The sequence below is a fragment of the Sus scrofa genome, chromosome 15, assembly GCF_000003025.6.
Source record: "Sus scrofa isolate TJ Tabasco breed Duroc chromosome 15, Sscrofa11.1, whole genome shotgun sequence".
In the NCBI taxonomy this organism is placed as follows: Eukaryota; Metazoa; Chordata; class Mammalia; order Artiodactyla; family Suidae; genus Sus; species Sus scrofa.
In genome coordinates, this window is record NC_010457.5 from 52,734,527 (window position 1) to 52,754,183 (window position 19,657).

Sequence of the window (19,657 nt, forward strand, 5' to 3'; positions counted from 1 at the left end):
CTCAATTTATATCTTCTTAGTTTTTCGTAAGCTTTCCCAAACTCCCAAATTTACTATCCAGATTTTGTTACAAAACTGCTCTGTCAAGATCAAAGGAGGAAAAGAATAGAGTGAAGAAAGAAGTCGACGTAGAATAAGAGAGAAAATTGGTACTGGTTTCATATTGACTTGGTGTTTTCCAATAACTCATTTAATCCCCTAGACAGCCCCAAGAGATGAATAATACAATTCTCATGAATAAATGAAGAAACAGATTCAGAGGGTGATCTAACTTGCTCAAGGCCATGAAGAATGGCAGGTAGGATTAACATTCTGGTCTGCCCAACTAGAAAGCTAATGCTCTAGGATAAGACAGAGAAATCAAAGCTGTAAAAGATATCAGTGGTAAACATATTTAACAATCTGCTTGGGCCCTGAATGTCCCTCAACAATGTCACTGGTTGAACACTTCCATTAAGAAAAAATGTCGTTCTTTCCAAATAAGTGGCCCACTTCCATTGGGGTTACTTTGATGGTTAAAAAATTTTCCCAGATACTATGTTGGTGGGAAAGGGATGTCCAACCCCTACTCCAAAAGGGGCGTCTTATGATCCAAATCACATAAAATTATCTTATTGAAAGAAGACATCTGTAGTAGAGGGATGAAAATTATACTAATAGGATTTAAATAATAAACAGGAGGGAGTTCCCATTGTGGTGCAGTGGAAACAAATCTGAATAGGAACCATGAGGTTGCAGGTTCGATCCTTGGCTTTGCTCAGTGGGTTAAAGATCTGGCATTGCCGTGAGCTATGGTGTAGGTCGCAGACGCACCTTGGACGTCTGTGTTGCTGTGGCTGTGGCTTAGGCCAGCAGCTGTAGCTCTGATTAGACCCCTAGCCTGGGAACCTCCCTAAAAAAAAAGACAAAAAGACAAAAATAAATAAATAAATAAATAACAGGAAATCAAAATCATATGAATTAAGGTAATACACACTAATTGAATATAAATACTACAAACAATTTGAAAAAGAATAACAAGGTGTACAGAAGAAAGGAAGGTTTCAATTTTTCTCTCTGCACTGGTGCTAATTAGCTGTAGTGTACTTGGACAAGTCACTTCACTTTTCCAGATCTGAATTTCCTCACTCTGGAAGTCACTCAGTTAACTTCTCCCAATGTTCAACATATAGAAGTCTATGATTATAGAATATCAATTATATTATTCAGAAATCACCTGTGAACCACACAATGGTGGGTTAAATTCAACGCAGTAAAGATTGCAACAGGTTTGAGATGAAGACTGATCTCATCTCACTTCTGTTCAGTCACTTTTTATGTTAATGGCATATGAACCAAGGTTTTGTTTTTTGTTTTTCAATTGCAGAACTAAATAGCTTAATAACATATGGTAGCCTTTCTCTAAACAACCTCAGGAATTTTTTAATACCATTCATTTGTAAGCTCTGACAATACATACAAAGTATAATCAAAAATATTTATAGCTATTAGCTTGCTAGAATCTGAAAATAATCTCACAATCTTTCCATGATAGAATTCTAGATATATTTTCCACTTTAAGAGAGAGTTCCAGAGTTCCCGTTGTGGCCCAACGTAGTGTCCATGAGGATGTGGGTTCCACCTGGCCTCACTAAGTGGGTTAAGGATCTGGCTTTGCTGCAAGCTGCAATGTTGGAAGGAGTGTTGCTGTGGCTGTGGTGTAGGCCTTAGTGGCAGAGCCAATTGGACCCCGAGCCTGGGAACTTACACATGCTACAGGTGTGACTGTGAAAAGACAAAAAAAAAAAAAAAAAAAAAAGAGAGAGAGAGAGAAAGAGTTCCTAAAGGACTAAGATATTACCTTCTAACCACTTCAATGGTTTGGTTAAATAGTGCCATAGAGGCCAAATTGGAATGACCCAAAGTGACCCAGCTTGTTGGGAGCAGGAATGGGATTAGTGTCACTTTAAGATAAAGGACATTGTTGGACAAGTGTTCAGTACTCCACAGATAGAGAAGAGGAATACTAGGGGAGGAAAAGGAATGGCAGTCAAAGTGTGACTAAAATGAAGATAAGGAGAAGAAACACTGAATTCAAGAGTGTATGTATAAGAGAGTAAAGAAAGAACTCAAACTGAGTTGTGCAAATAGATCCTTAAAAATCCACCAGAACATAAGCTCTATGAGGGCAAGCTCTATTTTTATTGTGATATAACCCATCTGGAACCATGCTTGGCACATAGTAGGTGCTTAATAGGTACTCACTGAATAAAGGGGAAAAAAGAGGAAATGGTGGAAGACAACTGAAACATGGATATAACAACAATAATAAAAATGGAAACACGAGCATAAAAGTAGATATGGTGTCTTTTATGGCTTATTAGAAAGTTCGATAGATTCAGCAGACAAGAGTTATAGTCCTAGTTCCCGGGGACTTCTAGTTTAACATTAGACAAGTCATAACTTTTTTATGCCCTGGTTTCATTCTATAATTAATTTCTTCCTTTGTGGTTTAAAAGGATATTATGAAGAATTATTAAAAGGGAAGGAAGAAAGAACAGAGATGTAAGGTCTGGGGCATAATGATTTTCTGGGAATGCAGAAATACTGATATGTGTAAACATTTAAAGGAAAAGAAAAAGCAGAGAGAAAGAAAAGGGATGTGCATTTGAATTGATGGTGCCAGTAACAAACCAGTATGTTGTTCACTGCGTGGAGACTTCTTTTGGCGTGTGTTTTTCTAAGATGTGTAAATGCTGCTCCATATAAAAATGCAATAACGTTATATAGGAAAGAAAAGAAAGGTGAAGAGGCTTTGATACCTTAGAATGCAATGGAATTCTGACATATAAAGCCAATATGGTATAATTAGAAAAATAAGATTCAAGATATAATTAGGAGAATGGGAAGGGACAGCAAGGAAGAAAGGAGAAAAGTGAGTAAAATCTGGGAGACAGAACGTTAGTCTGATTTCTACTATTTTGGATTTTCTTAAACCTTTCTGAGTCTTGTGAATTTTAGTGAAAGAATTGATTTTACTCGGTCTTTCAGAGTCTGGCTTTCCTCATCAATAAATTTATAGAATTATTTGGCTCAAATTGAGGATCTTCCAGTTTTTTTTTTTTTTTTTTTTTTTTTTTTAGTGTCTTAGGCTTTCAACAAATAAGATTAAAGCAGAGAAAAATTATGTGGGATCACCATTCTGAAATATCTCTAATTATAATCTCAAGAAACTAACAGAATCTATTGGGCTTAACATGAATGCCACTTTTCAACTGAAGGGAAGAAATCCTATGGTATATTCAATTAATTATGTCGAGCTTTTGCATATGGTAGTAATTCATATTGTCAATGTGGTAACAATGGTTTGCCATGAAACCTAACAGTACAAAGATTTAAGACAAAGCAAAACAAATCTGGCCTAAGATGAAAATACTAACACATTCTTATACCCCAAAATCTGTAAACCAGGCTCTCCCAACCAGAAATGCATTTTCTTTCAAGATGGTACCATAGTAGCCTGGTTACAATTTAATTAGTCAGTTGTTTTTTTTAGTCATCTAAGTTTGCCATCTCCCAGGTCATATCTTTCCATACAGATGGAGAGTAAGAAAAACTTAAAAGCCCAGGCAAAGAAAATAAATTAATGGTTTGAATGTTATGCGACTCGATGAAAATGAAAAACTTATTATCTTTGCAATACGACGATTGTAGTGAGAAACCACTAACCACACACAGAAAAACTTTAGTATTATATATAAGTATATTCTAATGTTTTCATATTTTATATATAGTCTATATGTTAAATTCCAACGCTGTATTAGATGTCTTGGTATCTACATGTATGCATAGATTAATAGGGTGAGAACATGAAATTATATTATGGAAGAAATACCTATTTTAGACCACCTGACATAGCCACTCTAATGCTAGGCAATTTAGAATGTGATATTTTGCTTTTTATTATAATAAAAACAATGAATATCTTGATTTTAGAAGAGTCAGCAAGGGAGAGAGGAATTCTAGTATTTATTGAATAAAACCGTAATACGCTAATAGGTAGTTTGGCTTGGGAAATAACACAGCAGACACAATTACTAGATTGTCTCTCTTCCATTCTCTCAGGCTCCAGGATAAAGAAGAATCAATTAGCCCTCCACAGACTATGACCTTGAAGGCTACAGCTCTGTGCATAATATGCTGAATATCCTGAACAGAAAAGGAGAATAAGGTCCTGAGACCACAGAAGAGCATGCTTCAGATATGATAATGTCTTTTGAAAATATAAGCCCTGACAGCTTCGTTCATGTCCAAACGGCGCAGGATGATGAAAGAAAAGCTCCGCTTCTTTCTGTGACTAAGCGATACTTTCTTAGCAGAAGAGTAAAAAGTGAAAGAGATTGTAAAATGACAATCTAATTCCAAGCCTTTTTTTTTTTTTCTTTCCCTTTCCTTTTAGTTAATGGTTATAAGCTTTTTAAACAACTTATGAGTGTTTGAAAACAGAGCTCCCTGGACAAATTCCTTTTAAAAAAAATAAATAACACAGACTCACAATTTTTAGGATATTAAGTGTTTAGGTTATTTTCAGGTACTTGTTCAAAAATTTAACCCAGAGGATCCCCCACAGCAAATCCTATTGGTGGCAAAGTGTGAACCAACTCTCCAGCCCTAACTTTTCTGGAGAAAACTACTTCCCAGACAGCTTTTGCATGCTTATCTCCAATGCACTCAGAAAGATGCAGCTGTGTATCTGGCCAGAACTGGCCCCTGTGATGCTTTTAGGCAGCAGTAAATCTTTTCCACTCAATATAAATGCCAGAAAAAATCAATGCCCCAGCTTGGAAAAAAAAAAAAAAAAAAAAAAGAAAAGAAAAGAAACTGTATGGAATGTATAATCTATTAAAACACTTAGTAGAAGAATTTACCTTAAAAAAGAATTTCTCAAAATGTCACAACATACTTTTGAACATGGGCCTCCATCAGAAAAAACAAACAAACAAAAAAAACAAACAAACAAAAAAACCCCCAAAAAAACGTGCTGGAGGTTTTCTTTGTTTGCTTGTTTTCCTCCAATGACAAAATTATAGAATTTAGTTGAAGAGTTTTTCAAAGGGTCCTCTTTCTTATTCTGGACAGCTAAACCTAGGCAGGCACATTTTAATTAAAGGCTTAAGTTGAAAATGATAAAGACAAAGAAGTAACCTTGCCGTCCTGGTGAATTCTGCTTCTCTTTGCATGATCTGTACTTGCTTTTTATAGTCTGTCATTTCATCTGGGTATTATTTCCCGGTCACTTTGCCAGGTGGGAAGAGGCGGTGAATGCAGTGATGGCTGTCAGATCCTTAATGATGCTTCAGGGGGTTGATAGAGATACAAAGCAGTGTCTGCAGAGAAGCAGTTCTTCCCTAATTATACCTGAAAAACCAGCCTCTTTTTTCCTTTAAGTCTTTGCTACTGAAATGGATGTGTATAAAATGAGCTTGAATCACAAGCACAAATCAAGTTTTTCCGCGTTTGTAGAACACACGGCTCTCCCTCTTACTGAACATAATGTCTGCAAAAAGATATTTTTATTCTTGATTACCATCTAAAGGGAAACAGAAGGGGTGAGTGTTTCATCACAGAATCTTTACCCTCAACTCTGCTTTAATGCTAAAAGATTTTACACACGTTATTCAGACAGAATCCTCTGATCCTTTACTTTTTTCTAAGAGAATCTTTTCAATGGTAAAAAGTGACAGAAGACAAACAAAAATAAATTAGAAACATTTAAAAAATGCTACAGAAAACTCCTCTCTTTCTATAATAACCTTTAGAACAATCTGACTAGTCATGGTTTCATATTTGTCCACTTTTCCATTTTAAAGCATTGCAATGACCCAGTACAAATGGCAGTATGCATTGTTTTAAGAGTGTGGCCTCTCTTCAATCACAGGTTATTAAACCGGGCTGCTGCAATTTGATGGACTAGAATGACACATCTTAAAACAAACAAACAAACAAACAAAAAACCCAACCCCAAACCATGTACCTAATGGATCTTGTACTTTTAAACTATTGTCAAGGAAGCTATTTAAACATTTGATTACAGAAGACAAAACTAATCTGGGAAAATCCTTTCCTGCAGAATTGTACCATATCCTGAATAAAATAAAACTGCCTTTCATCAGTGCTCAGTACTGTAAGTACAATCTAAGCAGGACAGCAACTGTCTGATGCTGGTGGGAGTTTGAGTGTTGCCCATGAGTTAAGACTTCATGCGATATCAGGAAGGACCAATTAAAATGCAAACCCAGAGAGAAGAGGTTTAGGGGATAGGATGCAGAGATGGAGAAAGAGAACAGGCAGCTTGGGCTTGCTGGGAGGCAGAGGGTAACAGTAAGGTGAGCAGAGGTGATTGGAAGTTTACACAGAGGAAAAAAAAAGACATAAGATCATACTCACTTCTGTCACTTTTATATATTAAATATATATATACATATATATATAAAAGGATGGTCTGATGTTTTGACCTTAAAAAGTGTTAGAAATAAATGGACTTGAACAGAAAAACATGCATGACTCACAGACACTGAAGTTTTGGATCCCCTATTCCAGTTAGGGCATCAGTTCTTACCAGCAGTTGACAAGATCTTTTCCCTCGTCCTGCCCAAGCCTCCCAGTTACATGATATACTTCAACAAAACCATGCCATTAAAATCAGAGAAGAACAGGACACAGCTAGGTGCTCCAGAAAACGCTTTTGAGGACCTCAATAAAGCCCACCCCTCTCCTTTAGACAGCATCACCCCCCTCTCTCTACTTACAAAGTTTAGGAGCAGTTTGGAGATTAGTTTCTGTTGCTTGTGGCTGAGTTGCTGACTTGGGTGTTCTCACCTCAGGGTTCCGGGTGGGTGAAGGAAAGGGTGGTGCAGTAGCCGGCAGGAAAGAAAAAGCGAAAATACGATTCTTCGGGGTTGGTACCGCTGAAGGCTCAGAGGAGACAATGGTATTGTCAACTTGCACTGTAACTTGAACCTCAGTTTCAGACTGAGCCCTCGAGACAGGTGAAGTGTATGCCTCAGATGAGACCCACACAGCTGAGGCAGCAGTTGGATCCAGAGAAATAATAGGGTCCTGGCCTAACCCCCCAGGGTCAAGGTGAGTAGGAGAGTCATACTCGAATATCTTGTCCACAAAGACCCACTTGAGGCCGGCGATGCAGAGGCAGAGGCTGACTAGGCAAGCCAGAATGGGGACAATGCAGATTTTCTCGGAGTTGAGACAACCTCTCAGGCGCTCAGCTTCCAGGCAGATACAGCAGGGAACAGCCAGGCCCACGAGTCCCCTGGTTCTCCCATCTTCAGTCTGGGTCTCCGGCATGTCTTCTGCTGCCGGAAGCCCATCAAGAGATGGGTCTGCACTCAGCTGAGTGGAGGGGCTGGAGGACCTCTCAGCAGCTACCTCGGACATGGCTGGGGAATAGACCTCCATCGGCTCACCTCCAGAAGGCCTGGCCTCCCTCACCGTCCATTACCATGCAGAGCCCCCCCCAACCAAATGATACAGCATCTTACAGGGGGAAATCGATAAGTCGTCCAAGTCCAAGGCCATTATCAAAAGCAAGAGTTCAGGAGCAAAGAAGGGAGAAAAAAGCCTCTAGCAACTACCAAATAAAAGTATATTGTAATTCTTTACTGCTGTTTCTGGGCCACTTTTGCAGTTCTTTTAAATGCTTCTCCAAACCATCCCAGCTGGTCAAAGAGGACAGAGGCCAAAAAGAGAAACCAAGCTGGTGGTTGGTCAATTAAGTAAACCAGTAGCCCAAACTGAATGGCATGTTTCTCACCTCGAGCATCTGAAGCTGGGATCTGCTCAGATGGAGAAAACAACTGTCATGCAGGAGAAGTAAAAGCAAAAGCAGGACCAGCGGCGGCGGCGGCGGCGGCAGCAGCGGCTGCGGCAGGAGAGGCAGCAGTGACAGTAGCAACAGCATCCTGTTGTGTTAACGCGACGGCTGAAAGGGGCTGAATCATTACAGAGCAGCAGGTGCCTGCCCTCCGAGCATCACTGCAAACAGTATCATCACAGAGGGATCCGAAGGCGAGAGCGCGGCTGGGAGGGGCGGTAACTGCGCTCCCCGCCCTACCTCCGCCCCCACCCCCCAACCACTCCTCTTTGTCCTTCCTGAGCACTCATTCACTTTCTTCCTCTGGGCTCATCCCTTCTTCACCGTCTCTTTCCCTTCTTTTCCCCTCATTCAAAGACGTTCTCTCTTTTTCTTTTTCCTCTCTCCTCTCCCAACCCCCACCCTCCATCCACACTCTGGGGCTGCTGGCTGTTCTGAGTAAAATCAGTATACCCTGCAACACGGGACTGCCAGTGACTTCCTATTTTATCCAATTAGGAGGAATAAAGGCCATCAAATCAAAGAGAAGCAGGCAGGCACCAGTTAAGCTTCGTCCCTATGGCCCCCATCCCTGTTCTCCTCTTTCTCTTTTTTTTTTTCTCTCTACCAAAGCGGCCCCAGTCTTCCACCCCCACCTTGCTTGCTCTAAGTCTGGCTGGCTCTCCTTCCTGCACCCACTGCTGGGTCAGAAAAAGCCAGCGATCGATTCAAGCGATCTAACAAAGCTGAGATGGGGCGGGGGATGTAGGTGGGACCTTATGGGTTGGACCTGAGTCTTGGCAAAGTCTGATATCTGATTCCTCCCTAGAGAGGTAAGCTTTTCAACAGCAATTTCTTCCTGCCTGCTGCTGAGAGACAGTGTTCCTTCCCAAGCCCTCTAGTAAGTTTTGTTCACCAAGAGGACTGTTATTACCTGATTTTTCAACCAACAGTGAGAACAGTTTTTCCTAACCATGGACAGCTCTGTCTTCAGCCGTTTTTGCAATGATTGTGTCAGATTTGGTGATGCCCAGTGGGAAGTGCTGAGTGTATGTTGGAAGAAGGGGGGAGGTGCTCAGGAAGGGAAGAGGGGTTCATATGTCCCTACTCTGGTCCCCTTTAAATTTCCACTGCCCTGTCCCACTCACAGGGTCTTAGACGAATGCCATGATGACAAGAAACGCTAGTAAAGTAACAGAGCCACAAAGGAAGCAAAGGGCTCTTACTTCATCTTGAAATTAGCCTTCATGGTGACTCCACACTGTGGAGGTTGAATTCCCTGGTGCTGTAATATATACCACATGTCCTCTGCTCTAACCGCACGGCAAGTGTTAAGAAGAGTTTCTATAAGAGCATGCCTTGTGGGTTAAGTTTTGGGAGTTTTCCCTTACAGATCGTTTCAATGCTGACCTTTTTTTTTTTTTTTTTTCTTTTTCCTTTTAAAACAGCAGTGGTTAAAAGACTGGAAGAAATGCACTGCCCTTAATAAAGAGCGTAGTCTGCCCTGAACCTCCCGTTATTTTCCTGTCAGCACACGCTGTATGCATCTGAACCTTTAATCCATGCTCTACTGTGACTGGACACCTGAATAGTTTCCAAGGAACCATTTGCTCACCTATGTCAATAGGGGTCTTAAAAACTGTCTCTAAATCCATACTACATAACCACCACGTTAGTCCCAGAAGCAGTAAAATTTAGAGCTTAAGTCTGGAGAGAATCTGCTTTAAGCACACTGTATTTGGCAAAGCACACACTCTCCACTGCTTTGAAATATTTTTAAGCTGTAAGTGGACATGCGATAATATTATCATTTCTTTCAAAATGAAATTAGTCCATAAGTATAAATTAGCTAAAGGGTAGTAATATCTTCAAATGTGTTTGCAGTACTATAGCTAGCAACAAACGACAAAAGCCTAAACCAATTTGCATAATTATAATTATTACTGACAAGCTTATGGGCAAAATGAATTATCCTTACATTCACCCCTATATAACCTGGTTTTAGACACCAGAAAAAAGTCCCTTAAAATAATTTCTAAAAAGCAAAAATAAAATAATTTCTATGCCTACTTTCAAGCATTAACTATTTGATTTAAAGCAGAGGTTTTTCTTAAAGATTCTAGTAACAAACATGAAATTACACATCATAGAAAATCTATATGAAGGCATTTATAGTATTCAAACTAAGAGGAGTTAAGATTTTAGTAGATGCAAACTATTACATTTAGAATGGATAAGCAATGAGGTCCTGCTGTATAGCGCAGGGAACTATATCCAATCTCTTGTGATGGAACATGATGGAAGATACATGAGAAAAAGAATGTATATGTATTATGACTGAGTCACTTTGCTGTAAAGCAGATATTGACAAAACATTGTAAATCAACTATACTTTAATAAAAAATGTTAGAATAATTTTAATTATCAACATTCATGCAAATACAACCAATATGGACAAGTAAATATTTATGCTAAATTTTAGAATAATTGATAATTCCTTTAGAGATCACCCACTTTAATTATGTGACACTTAACTCCTCAGCTCTGCCCCAAACCAATATTCCATTCATGTCTAATATTTTGGCATTTCACCCACAGCCAAGGTCACCTAGATTTCCAAGACCAAAAGGGGTTCAGGTAGCCCAAATTAAGCAGGTAAGAAAAGATACCAAGAGCAGTAACCCACAGTTAAGAAAAGTGGCCCTTCACTTGACTACTCACCTCACCTTAATCATGAAGAACAAACATAATCAGCAGACAAAGAGATTTCTGGGCACTGCTGAGATTAATAGATATCATATTAAAGGTGACCAACACTTACAAAGGAAAAGAACATATTAGGTAAAGGCTAGAACAAAACTTCAGAAACAGAGTCCTGTGGGCTGCCACAGCTGTTCTTTCCCCTGGACTACACTAATCAGACTGTGGGATGTGTACATGTCCTCCTAGAGATATAATCCATGACCTCTTTGGCTTCTTAGAGCTAAGATCACCTTGCAAAGAGCCAGCATCCTGTAATGTTGTTTCCTATCAAATTGGAAGGTAAATGTAATTGAGGAAAGGGAGTAGGACAGGAACTAATGGAAAAACGATAGAACTAAGAAATTCTCCATTAGTTCTATTCTTGGGACTAGGAGTCAGAGTTGCCTTTATCCCTTTATTAATTCCTTTACAGCAATAACGAACTGAGAACCTGAGTAGTGTGGATGGGTAAGGGAATCAGAATTTTTTTGAAGAGAACATGCATATTTGCAGGAAAAATTGCCAAGGATTAATCATTCAGACTCCATTTCCAACACAGCTTAGGAACACCCTTATTTCCATGTCCCCTTGAAAAATGAATCTTTACTACCTTTTTAAAGCCACATGATCACCTCCTTCATAACAACAAAAGCTACTTTTATTGAGCTCCATCATTGTGCCAGGAACGCTACTAGGTTCTTAACATCCATGATTTCTGATCTTCATTAATCCTGTACAGTAAATATTATCTTAAAAAAAAAAAAAAGACTCAGGTAGTGTAGGTAATTTAGCCCAGGACACACATCTATTAAGCAGTAGGACCAACTTTTGAACAAAGGTCTGACTCATGCTATTTTACTGAAAAACACTGTTTCTCTCTCTCTTTTTTTTTGGTCTTTTTAGAGCTGCAACCGTGGTATATGGAAGTTCCCAGGATAGGGGTCAAATTAGAACTTCAGCTGCTGGCCTACACCACAGCCATAGCAACATGGTATCCTACACTGCAGCTCACGGCAATGCCTGATCCTTAATCCACTGAGCAAGGCCAGGGATGAACTCGCATTCTCATGGATACTAGTCGGGTTGGTTACAGCTGAGCCACCACGGGAACTCCTATTTCTCATTTTTAATCAAAAGAATGCATTTGATTATGGATTGCTTATCTATCACATCAATCAGAAAAATATGTGAACCAGAAAGTGTAACAATGAAATAGGCATTATTACCTTTATGTAGCTGGAAATGAACTTCAAGTTACTTAGTTTCCAAAACAAGAGCCTTCTAAAATTCCACCTAATGATTTTCAGAAGTTATAAGAATTAAACATAGGTTATCTAAATATGATATATTTATAGTTTAAATTGAATGAGCTCTTTCATTGTTTTAGTTCTGGGATTTTCTTTGGAAAGCTAGTTCAGTTATACATTGCTATGAAAAAATAAGTGCCCTGAAAACAATAACTACATTTTATCTCTTACTAGTCTGCAGGTTTACTGGGTTTAGCTGAGTGGTTCTTCTGCTCCATCAGATGGCAGTTGAAACTTCAATCCACTGGAAATGTAACTGAACTGAAACATTTAAGTTTCATGCACATGACTGGCAGCTGATGCAAGGTATCAACTGGAAACTCAGCTGGGACTGTCGGATGGTGACGGTGCATGGTCAGATGGTGATGGTGCACCAACATGTGGCTTCTCCACCTGGCTTAGGCTTCTCACAGCATGGCAACTAGGTTCTGATAGGATGCTGTCTTAAGACTGACAGAAGTGGCAGAGGTTATTTCCCTATTGGGAATACGCTGTTGGCTTAGAAGTCACAGGGCCAGCTGAGATTCAAGGTCAGGGGAAATAAATCTTGATAGAGAGAGTGACAAAAAATTTGCAGCCACGATTAATTCACCACAGCAGGTAAGGAAGTAAATATTAGTAAACCAACCTGAGGTTAAGAGGAGATACAGTCATGTAGAATGAGCTCTGGCAGAACAAAGTCAAAACATACTTGGTTTCTGATCCACTTTCATAATATTCCAGCTTCTCCCTAAGCCCGCTTCAATGAAGAAAACCATCCTATTATGTCATCAAATAAAAATATTCAAATTCTCCTGCCACTTCAATTCAAGATAGGCTACTGCTTCTCCTTTAATTTGTTATCATCAGAAGTATTTAGCATAATTCCAGCAGATGAAAGAGGATGGCAAGTGCCACTTTGCTTTTGTCCATATTATGCGAATTTATTTTCTATTCTACCTTTTTTCTGGTATGTTTGACTATTTCACTCCAAAATTGTTTATCTCTGAAATGTTTACCCTCACTCCTTAAGTCTATGGCTGCAAAAGTAGAATTTACCTCACGGTATTTAATACCATGACGACAGCAGCGATTTCACTTTTGAATTATCATCTTTGTAGATGACTATGTATAAACTGTCATGATTTATTCATTTGCTAATGAATTATGAAATCATGATTTTCACAAGAAAGCTTCAGGGCTTAAAAGGATCCTTAAAACTTGCTGCTTCCTATGAGAAGACAAAGTACTCAAATGGATCAGTTAGCCTCTTCTCATCCATCTGAAAATCTTCCCCCAGCTCATGTCTCAGCTCCTCCACGGAGCCCTTCCAGGATCCCAAGTCTCAGTCACAGGATTCCTTAATTCTACTTGGGGTGCCTCTTCACAGGTGTTATTATTTAATTATGCATATAGGACAGAAGAATGCAATTCCTTTGAAGGCCATGTTTATCAGTATCCTAGTGTCCAAAACTAGAGCTGTGCTCTCCATTAAATATATGTATGTTGTTTGGTTTTATTTTTAATTGTGACGGAACTACACTGATTATGACACCTCTATTAAATTGGTAGACTTTTTTTCATATCCATGTATTATTCAACATACCCTCTATACTCCCCTCCATATTTTCAAATATTTTAATGTCCAGTTCAGATATACATGCTTACCAAATTTTTATGATTGTTCCCAAATATGCCTTTTATCAATTTATCTTCATCTTGGGAAACTCTGTTACTCCAACTACACTTAACTCTCTAGCACAGATCCTTTCAGTGGATGGAACTTTGGGAATAACCCAACATTTAACTGTCTTTCCTGTAATTCTCTCTTCAACTAAACAGAAAAGTTCTCTAAGGGCAAACCAAATAAATCCACCTACTCTTTGATGTCCTTCTACATTATTCACAATGTGAAACGGGTGAGATGAAACTCATTTCACCTTATGGTGCAATTATTTTTTCTTCCCCCTTTGATGGTGAGTCAAGACTGATTATGCTTTATTATTACCCAGCGAACATTATCTCAGAAAAGACAAACTGACTTAATTGGAATAATTATTTTGTGTGAGGCTGTATCAAATGTTGAATATTGACTGTGGTTTGTGTTCTCATTTTGTAACAAGATCAATTTACCCTGCACAGTTTGTTCTTTATACATTTAGATCCCTTGATCTTGAGCTATAGCTCAAGGTATAGTAAATGATTTCAAAGATGAGGATGTGAGAATTTCATATTGAAAGATTTTTATTAAATCTGATGGTTATCATGGGTTCACCTGGAGAGAACCTATTATTTTTGCACTCCCCATAAGTAAAATTATTAGTTATATACAAATGGTTGATTTTATTTTTAGTTTTACAAGTCATCTTTCTTTTAAAATTACTCTGGGCATGTCTGGAACTAGATGGAAATGGTGGCTGCACATCACTGTGATAAATGCCAATGAATGGTTCACAGCAAAATGGTTAATTTTATGTCATGAGAATTCCAACTCAATGAAAAAATTATATTGCACACTAGCCATGGTTTCAGCTTCTCCAACATTTTTTTTTTTTTTTTTTTTTTTTGTCTTTTTGCCATTGCTTGGGCCGCTCCTGTGGCATATGGAGGTTCCCGGGCTAGGGGTCGAATCGGAGCTGTAGCTGCCAGCCTATGCCAGAGCCACAGCAACGCGGGATCCGAGCCGCGTCTGCAACCTACACCACAGCTCACGGCAACGCTGGAACCTTGACCCACTGAGCAAGGGCAGGAATCGAACCTGCAACCTCATGGTTTCTAGTTGGATTCATTAACCACTGCACTACGAGGGGAACTCCCTCCAACATTTAACTTTAAAAGGAAAACAATGTACAGCAGAAAAAAATTGTATTGGGGAAATAACAATAAAAAATTAAAATATAAAAAATAAGCATTAGATATAATGATAATGTAAAATATTAGCTTTATTAAAAATATAAGCATTTTTATTTCCTAAAAAAAGTAAAAGGAAAACATATTCCATCTGATCAGTGTTACTAGTGAACCGCACTAAAATAATGAGACTTTGTCAGGTATAGGTTGCTATTCTTCTAAAAAATCTTAATAGGTCATGTAGCATTGAATCTCTGACAACTATTAATTAACTATGAACACTAAATTGATGTTGGTGATGCAATAAGGCATCCCAAGGAACTCAAAAGCACAAGTAAAGATAGAAAAATTGATGTGTCATTGAGAGTTTCAATTCAAAGACGTTTTATGAGAAAATGGGCAAAGGCTTACAAGTCTATCTCATTTTATATTCTTTAAATGTTATTTCTCATTATTCAACACCATTCCATTCCCATATTTGGAATATACTAGAAATATGAGCCAAAGATGGGGAGAAAGTGGCAGTCATTTGAATTATCTGCATTTTCAACATGTTGTGTGCTTTGTTGTGAAGTGTGTCTTAAACCCATCACTGGAACGTAAATTCCATAAAGGCAAGCACTTATGTCTGTTTTCATCACTATATCTCTACTACCTACAACATGCCTGGCACATGGAAGCCACTCAGTAAGTATTATTGAATGAATACATCGTTATGGAAACTCTACTATAGAGGGATGGATAAACTACAGAAAAATGTCTTAAAATCAAGGATATGTCATACAAAGTTTTACTTGTGAGAATCAACGCAAATCATGTTAAATGATTCTGTGTATCATGGAAAGAAGAAAAACCTGAAGGAAAGTCATCTTTATAGTGACTACTCTGATGTTATATGGATAGATGGTCCTTCATAATGCTTAATAGAACAATGTATGTGGAATCAGTTACCTTGAACAAATGCCTTTGCTTGGTTTCATTAATATTCACTACTATAAGTTAAGTTCACAGCACAGAGCACCACAGATAAGAGAGAATTTCTGTTTGTTCTATGTTTAAGTATTATGGCAAATGTAACAAATATACAAGGGATAATTTGTGTTTTATGTGCAGGTACATGTACAACCTTATTTAAAAATAATAAAGACTGTACTTTGGTGTAGTAAGAGAAATTAAACATAAGGAATTAAACATTGCTAATCAATGCTTTGTAATATAAATTTAGTAAAGTTTCAAAAACAGCAAGTTTTTAAACTTGATTTATATTTGGGCATTAGCCGTTTGTTTTACAGTTCAGTTATTGGTCAGGTGACTCTATAAACTGGTCCCCAGATCAATAAAAAAATGTAGTGTATAGCACATCACTTTTACAAATGCCCTAGAAATCTCTTAATTTGTTTTTTTTATTCAGCTAGAATGTTATTTTATTACAGTCAAAAAACAATTTTCATGCATTGTATAAGCAAGAAATTGTTTTTCATTACAAATAAAGCCTTTATAAAACAGTTTACTCTGTTCATACTTCTCATACTTGTTTAACCCTACATCTTTTCTTAGTTTTCTCTCTTAGTACACAAAAATGGAAGGGATAAATCCATTTTTTTAATTTGTTTTTTAAAATCTTCTGTTTCAGAAACCATTGAGCATGAGATGGCCCACGTATGAAGGCAGTTATGAATTACTTGTAAGAAAGTATCAGCTACTCAAGAGACTGTGAAACAGCATATAAAACCATGTATAAATAAACCCTCACAACTTACGCTAAACAAAGGAAGCGTGGGGTAAGGACTGATCTGAATTGTTCTACTTTAAAATATAGTCAAAATTTCTAAATATGAGAAGGCTTCAGCCAGAGGAAACCTTTTACAATAGACATTTTCCCTTGAGTCTACACAGTTTTCTCTCCTTGTTACTGATCGGCATGAAAATATAAAGTTGCACCAAAGGAAAAAAAAAAAGGAGCCCTCAAGTATATGCAGTTTCCAGAACTGATCTGGCATTCCGAGTAAACCACCTGATTGGCAATTCTGTTGTAAGGTCATAAGCCTTACGATATTCATACAAGCAGAAGTATCCCTATTTAAAAACCAAATGCCAGCTTTATATATTTCCGCTGTTTCTCAATCCAAAGGGCGGAACCTTTTTCTGCATTGTTACAATTTTGATTACGTTAAAAGTATGAATTTGATAGTCATAAGATAAAAATATGATTTTCATTTGACCTCCAATTCAAAAGTTTCTCTCATAAACCACACAATGTGTTGCTGGCATCAGATTGGTTGAATAATGACTTGTTTCTTTTCTTTCTATCTCAGAAATTATTTGCAGTAAAAGGATGTAGGCTTAATGCAAAGATGAACCATAATCTTAAGAATAATTAGATTTAAATTTTTCATTGACTGACTCTTGGAGTTGGAACAGCCAGCCCTTGCTCATGAATTTTATCTTATACAAAAAGAAAAAAGTCTTAAGAGATAAAAATAACCTGCCTGGGGCACCAAAATTAATTTCTGAGTCAAGACTGGAATTCAGGTCTATTGCTCCTCCTTTTTCAACTCATTTCTACAAAGGAAGGGCTTTAGTTACCTACTGTCCCTATAGATGCCCTTGAGCAACTACCATAGCGTGGATAGTTTAGATTTTCTGTCACTACTGTCATGGGTTATCTCCATAGAAATATCTCACTATGACCTTTAGCTGTGATTATTTCTACTTGAAAGTTTAATATCTTTAATGCGCCCATGACCACTTTTGGTCACAACTCTACTGAATATTCAGACTCTTTTCCTGGAAGTTATTATGAAACCAGTATTCACATGTGGACTCAGCTATTCAACAGCATTTCATCACTAAGAGGACACACAGAATGTGGGCTCTAATGGCTTGCATGGACGGGCATAGCATAAAGGGACACTGGTGGATGGAAGGGAGATCATCTTCAGGAAAGAAGGCTTTATCTCAAAACAGGTGTCAGTTGAACATTGTCATGATTCAAACATATATAATAGCAAATGTTGCGAATATCTGAGAAGTAGGGTTACATGCTCTTTTAATCTGGAGAACTGTAAGGAGAAGGAGTGATTGTAAGAAAGAGGAAAAGGAAAGCTTGTGATGACTGAATTATACTCAGAAATATGGTGACTAAAAAATCCCAGGTCCAAATATAATGATTTATTCCAGAGAAACCTATATTCTATTTGTTGATATAATCCATCACCAATACATTATTTTAAATAATGTAATAAAGCATACTGGAATCATGTATATTGGAATATTTGGAAAAAGATACATTCACATATGCAACTTACTTGAAACTGCATCCAAAATAAAAAGCTGATTGATAGATAAATGAATTGATATTTGATAAAGCAAATATGGCAAATGTTAAGAGTAAAATCTAGGGATTGGGCATAAGTTGTTTACAATTCCTTCAACTTTTCTGTGTATTTGAAATTTTCATAACAAAATGCTAGAAAATCTTAAAAAGGTTTTTTTATGGCTGTTTCTGGACACCATAAATAGAGTAAGTTTTATTGTAAAAAATTCTTTAGTCAATGCCAAACAAAACAATCTACCAATCCCACATTCGGTAACCTGCAACTATTTTCCTTCCTCCACTTGCATGACCCCTCCCTATCCACCTTGTTCTACCCCTCTTACTTTAAGATGAATTTCAAAATTATATCCAGAATGTAAGATTCATACAATTTGAATCATTATCTAATGGCAATGAAGTACTTTATATGACAAACCATTAGCTGCTGCGGAAAATCTAAGAGCTTTTCCTATCCCCTCCTCCTCTACCATTTATTTATTGAGAAGGGATTTTTTTCTTAATGCTATACTTCAATCACTAGGGAATTGGAACATCTATGAATAATGTGAATTGGGAAATCGTAAAGTTCAAGCTACTGACAAAATCAGAAGGGTTAAACAGTAAGCTTCATTCTGTTGAGAAACAAAAAAGAATCCTTTCATTGTGAATGACACCCCCATCCTGAATATACTTTTTTTCAATGGTCAGCTGGTCAGAGGACACTATAAGGCCAGAGACTGTGATGTGGAAGTTGAGTTTTTCCACGGCTGTGTTTCCCACCCAGTTATGCATACAGATATTTTATAAAACTATTAAATATTTATGATGCAGTACAAAGCCCCTCTAAAAGCATCTGTATTTAACTAAATCATGTCACCAACAGCAAGAGGCATACCAAGCAATTTAACCTCTCAGGAAAAGTACTTCTTTTACATATGACTGGAGTGCAAAGAGTTTCATCTATAGGCTTCTTTCTGCCCCACATTACTGTCTATAAGAAGAAAAGGCTTAATGTAAATGGTTTGAAGGCTTTTCAGACAGGCTTCTCAAAGGAAACATAAATCTTCTGAAGCATTTCTCAAAAATTCTTCCCTGAGGTTTTTCCAGGACACTGTCACTAGAGGTCAGACAAATAACCCATCCTCAGGTTAAGTCTCCTTAACCCCAAGTTAAATACCTGTCTTTTCTTCTATCAGCACCTCCTGTTCTTCCAAATATTTGCCATAGTCTGCCACTGACTATCCAAAAGGTACCCATGCCTAACTGGATCCCCCTCATTCTTCCCTCTACCTTCAAAAAGACACAAAGTTTTGTATGGCTATGTCAAAAAATAAATTACTATTAACCATTCATATCCCTTAATACCAATGGAATCTATTGAGAGAAGTACTTCTACTTCTTAAGCACATTTAAAGATACCTAAGCATTTGGTGATGTAAGAGAATAGCAGAGAGCGATCTCTGAATTTTTTTTTTAAGTGCGAGAATTAGAATGGATAAGCAATGAAGTCCTACCATATAGCACAGGGAACCATATCCAGTCTCTTGGGACAGACCATGAAGGAAGATAATAGAAGAAAGGGAATATATATACATACATACATACATATATATA

At 37.7% G+C, this 19,657-nt stretch overlaps 1 protein-coding gene across 11 annotated transcripts in view; it reads right to left on the bottom strand.

Annotated features, from left to right (window-relative positions):
* NRG1 (neuregulin 1) overlaps positions 1 to 19,657 on the bottom strand; it is a 1,062,454-nt gene that overhangs the window by 108,977 nt on the left and 933,820 nt on the right. For 4 of the 11 annotated variants that reach the window (XM_021076404.1, XM_021076396.1, XM_021076395.1 and 1 more), the window contains exon 1: positions 6,789 to 14,445. The exons of the other annotated variants lie outside the window; for them this stretch is intronic. Coding sequence is in view for 3 of the 4 variants with exons in the window: in XM_021076396.1 (XP_020932055.1) it covers positions 6,789 to 7,455 (667 nt within the window). In the remaining variant the exon portion in view is untranslated. Of the gene's footprint in view, positions 1 to 6,788; positions 14,446 to 19,657 lie in introns of those variants that run through there. 11 annotated transcript variants of the gene reach the window in all.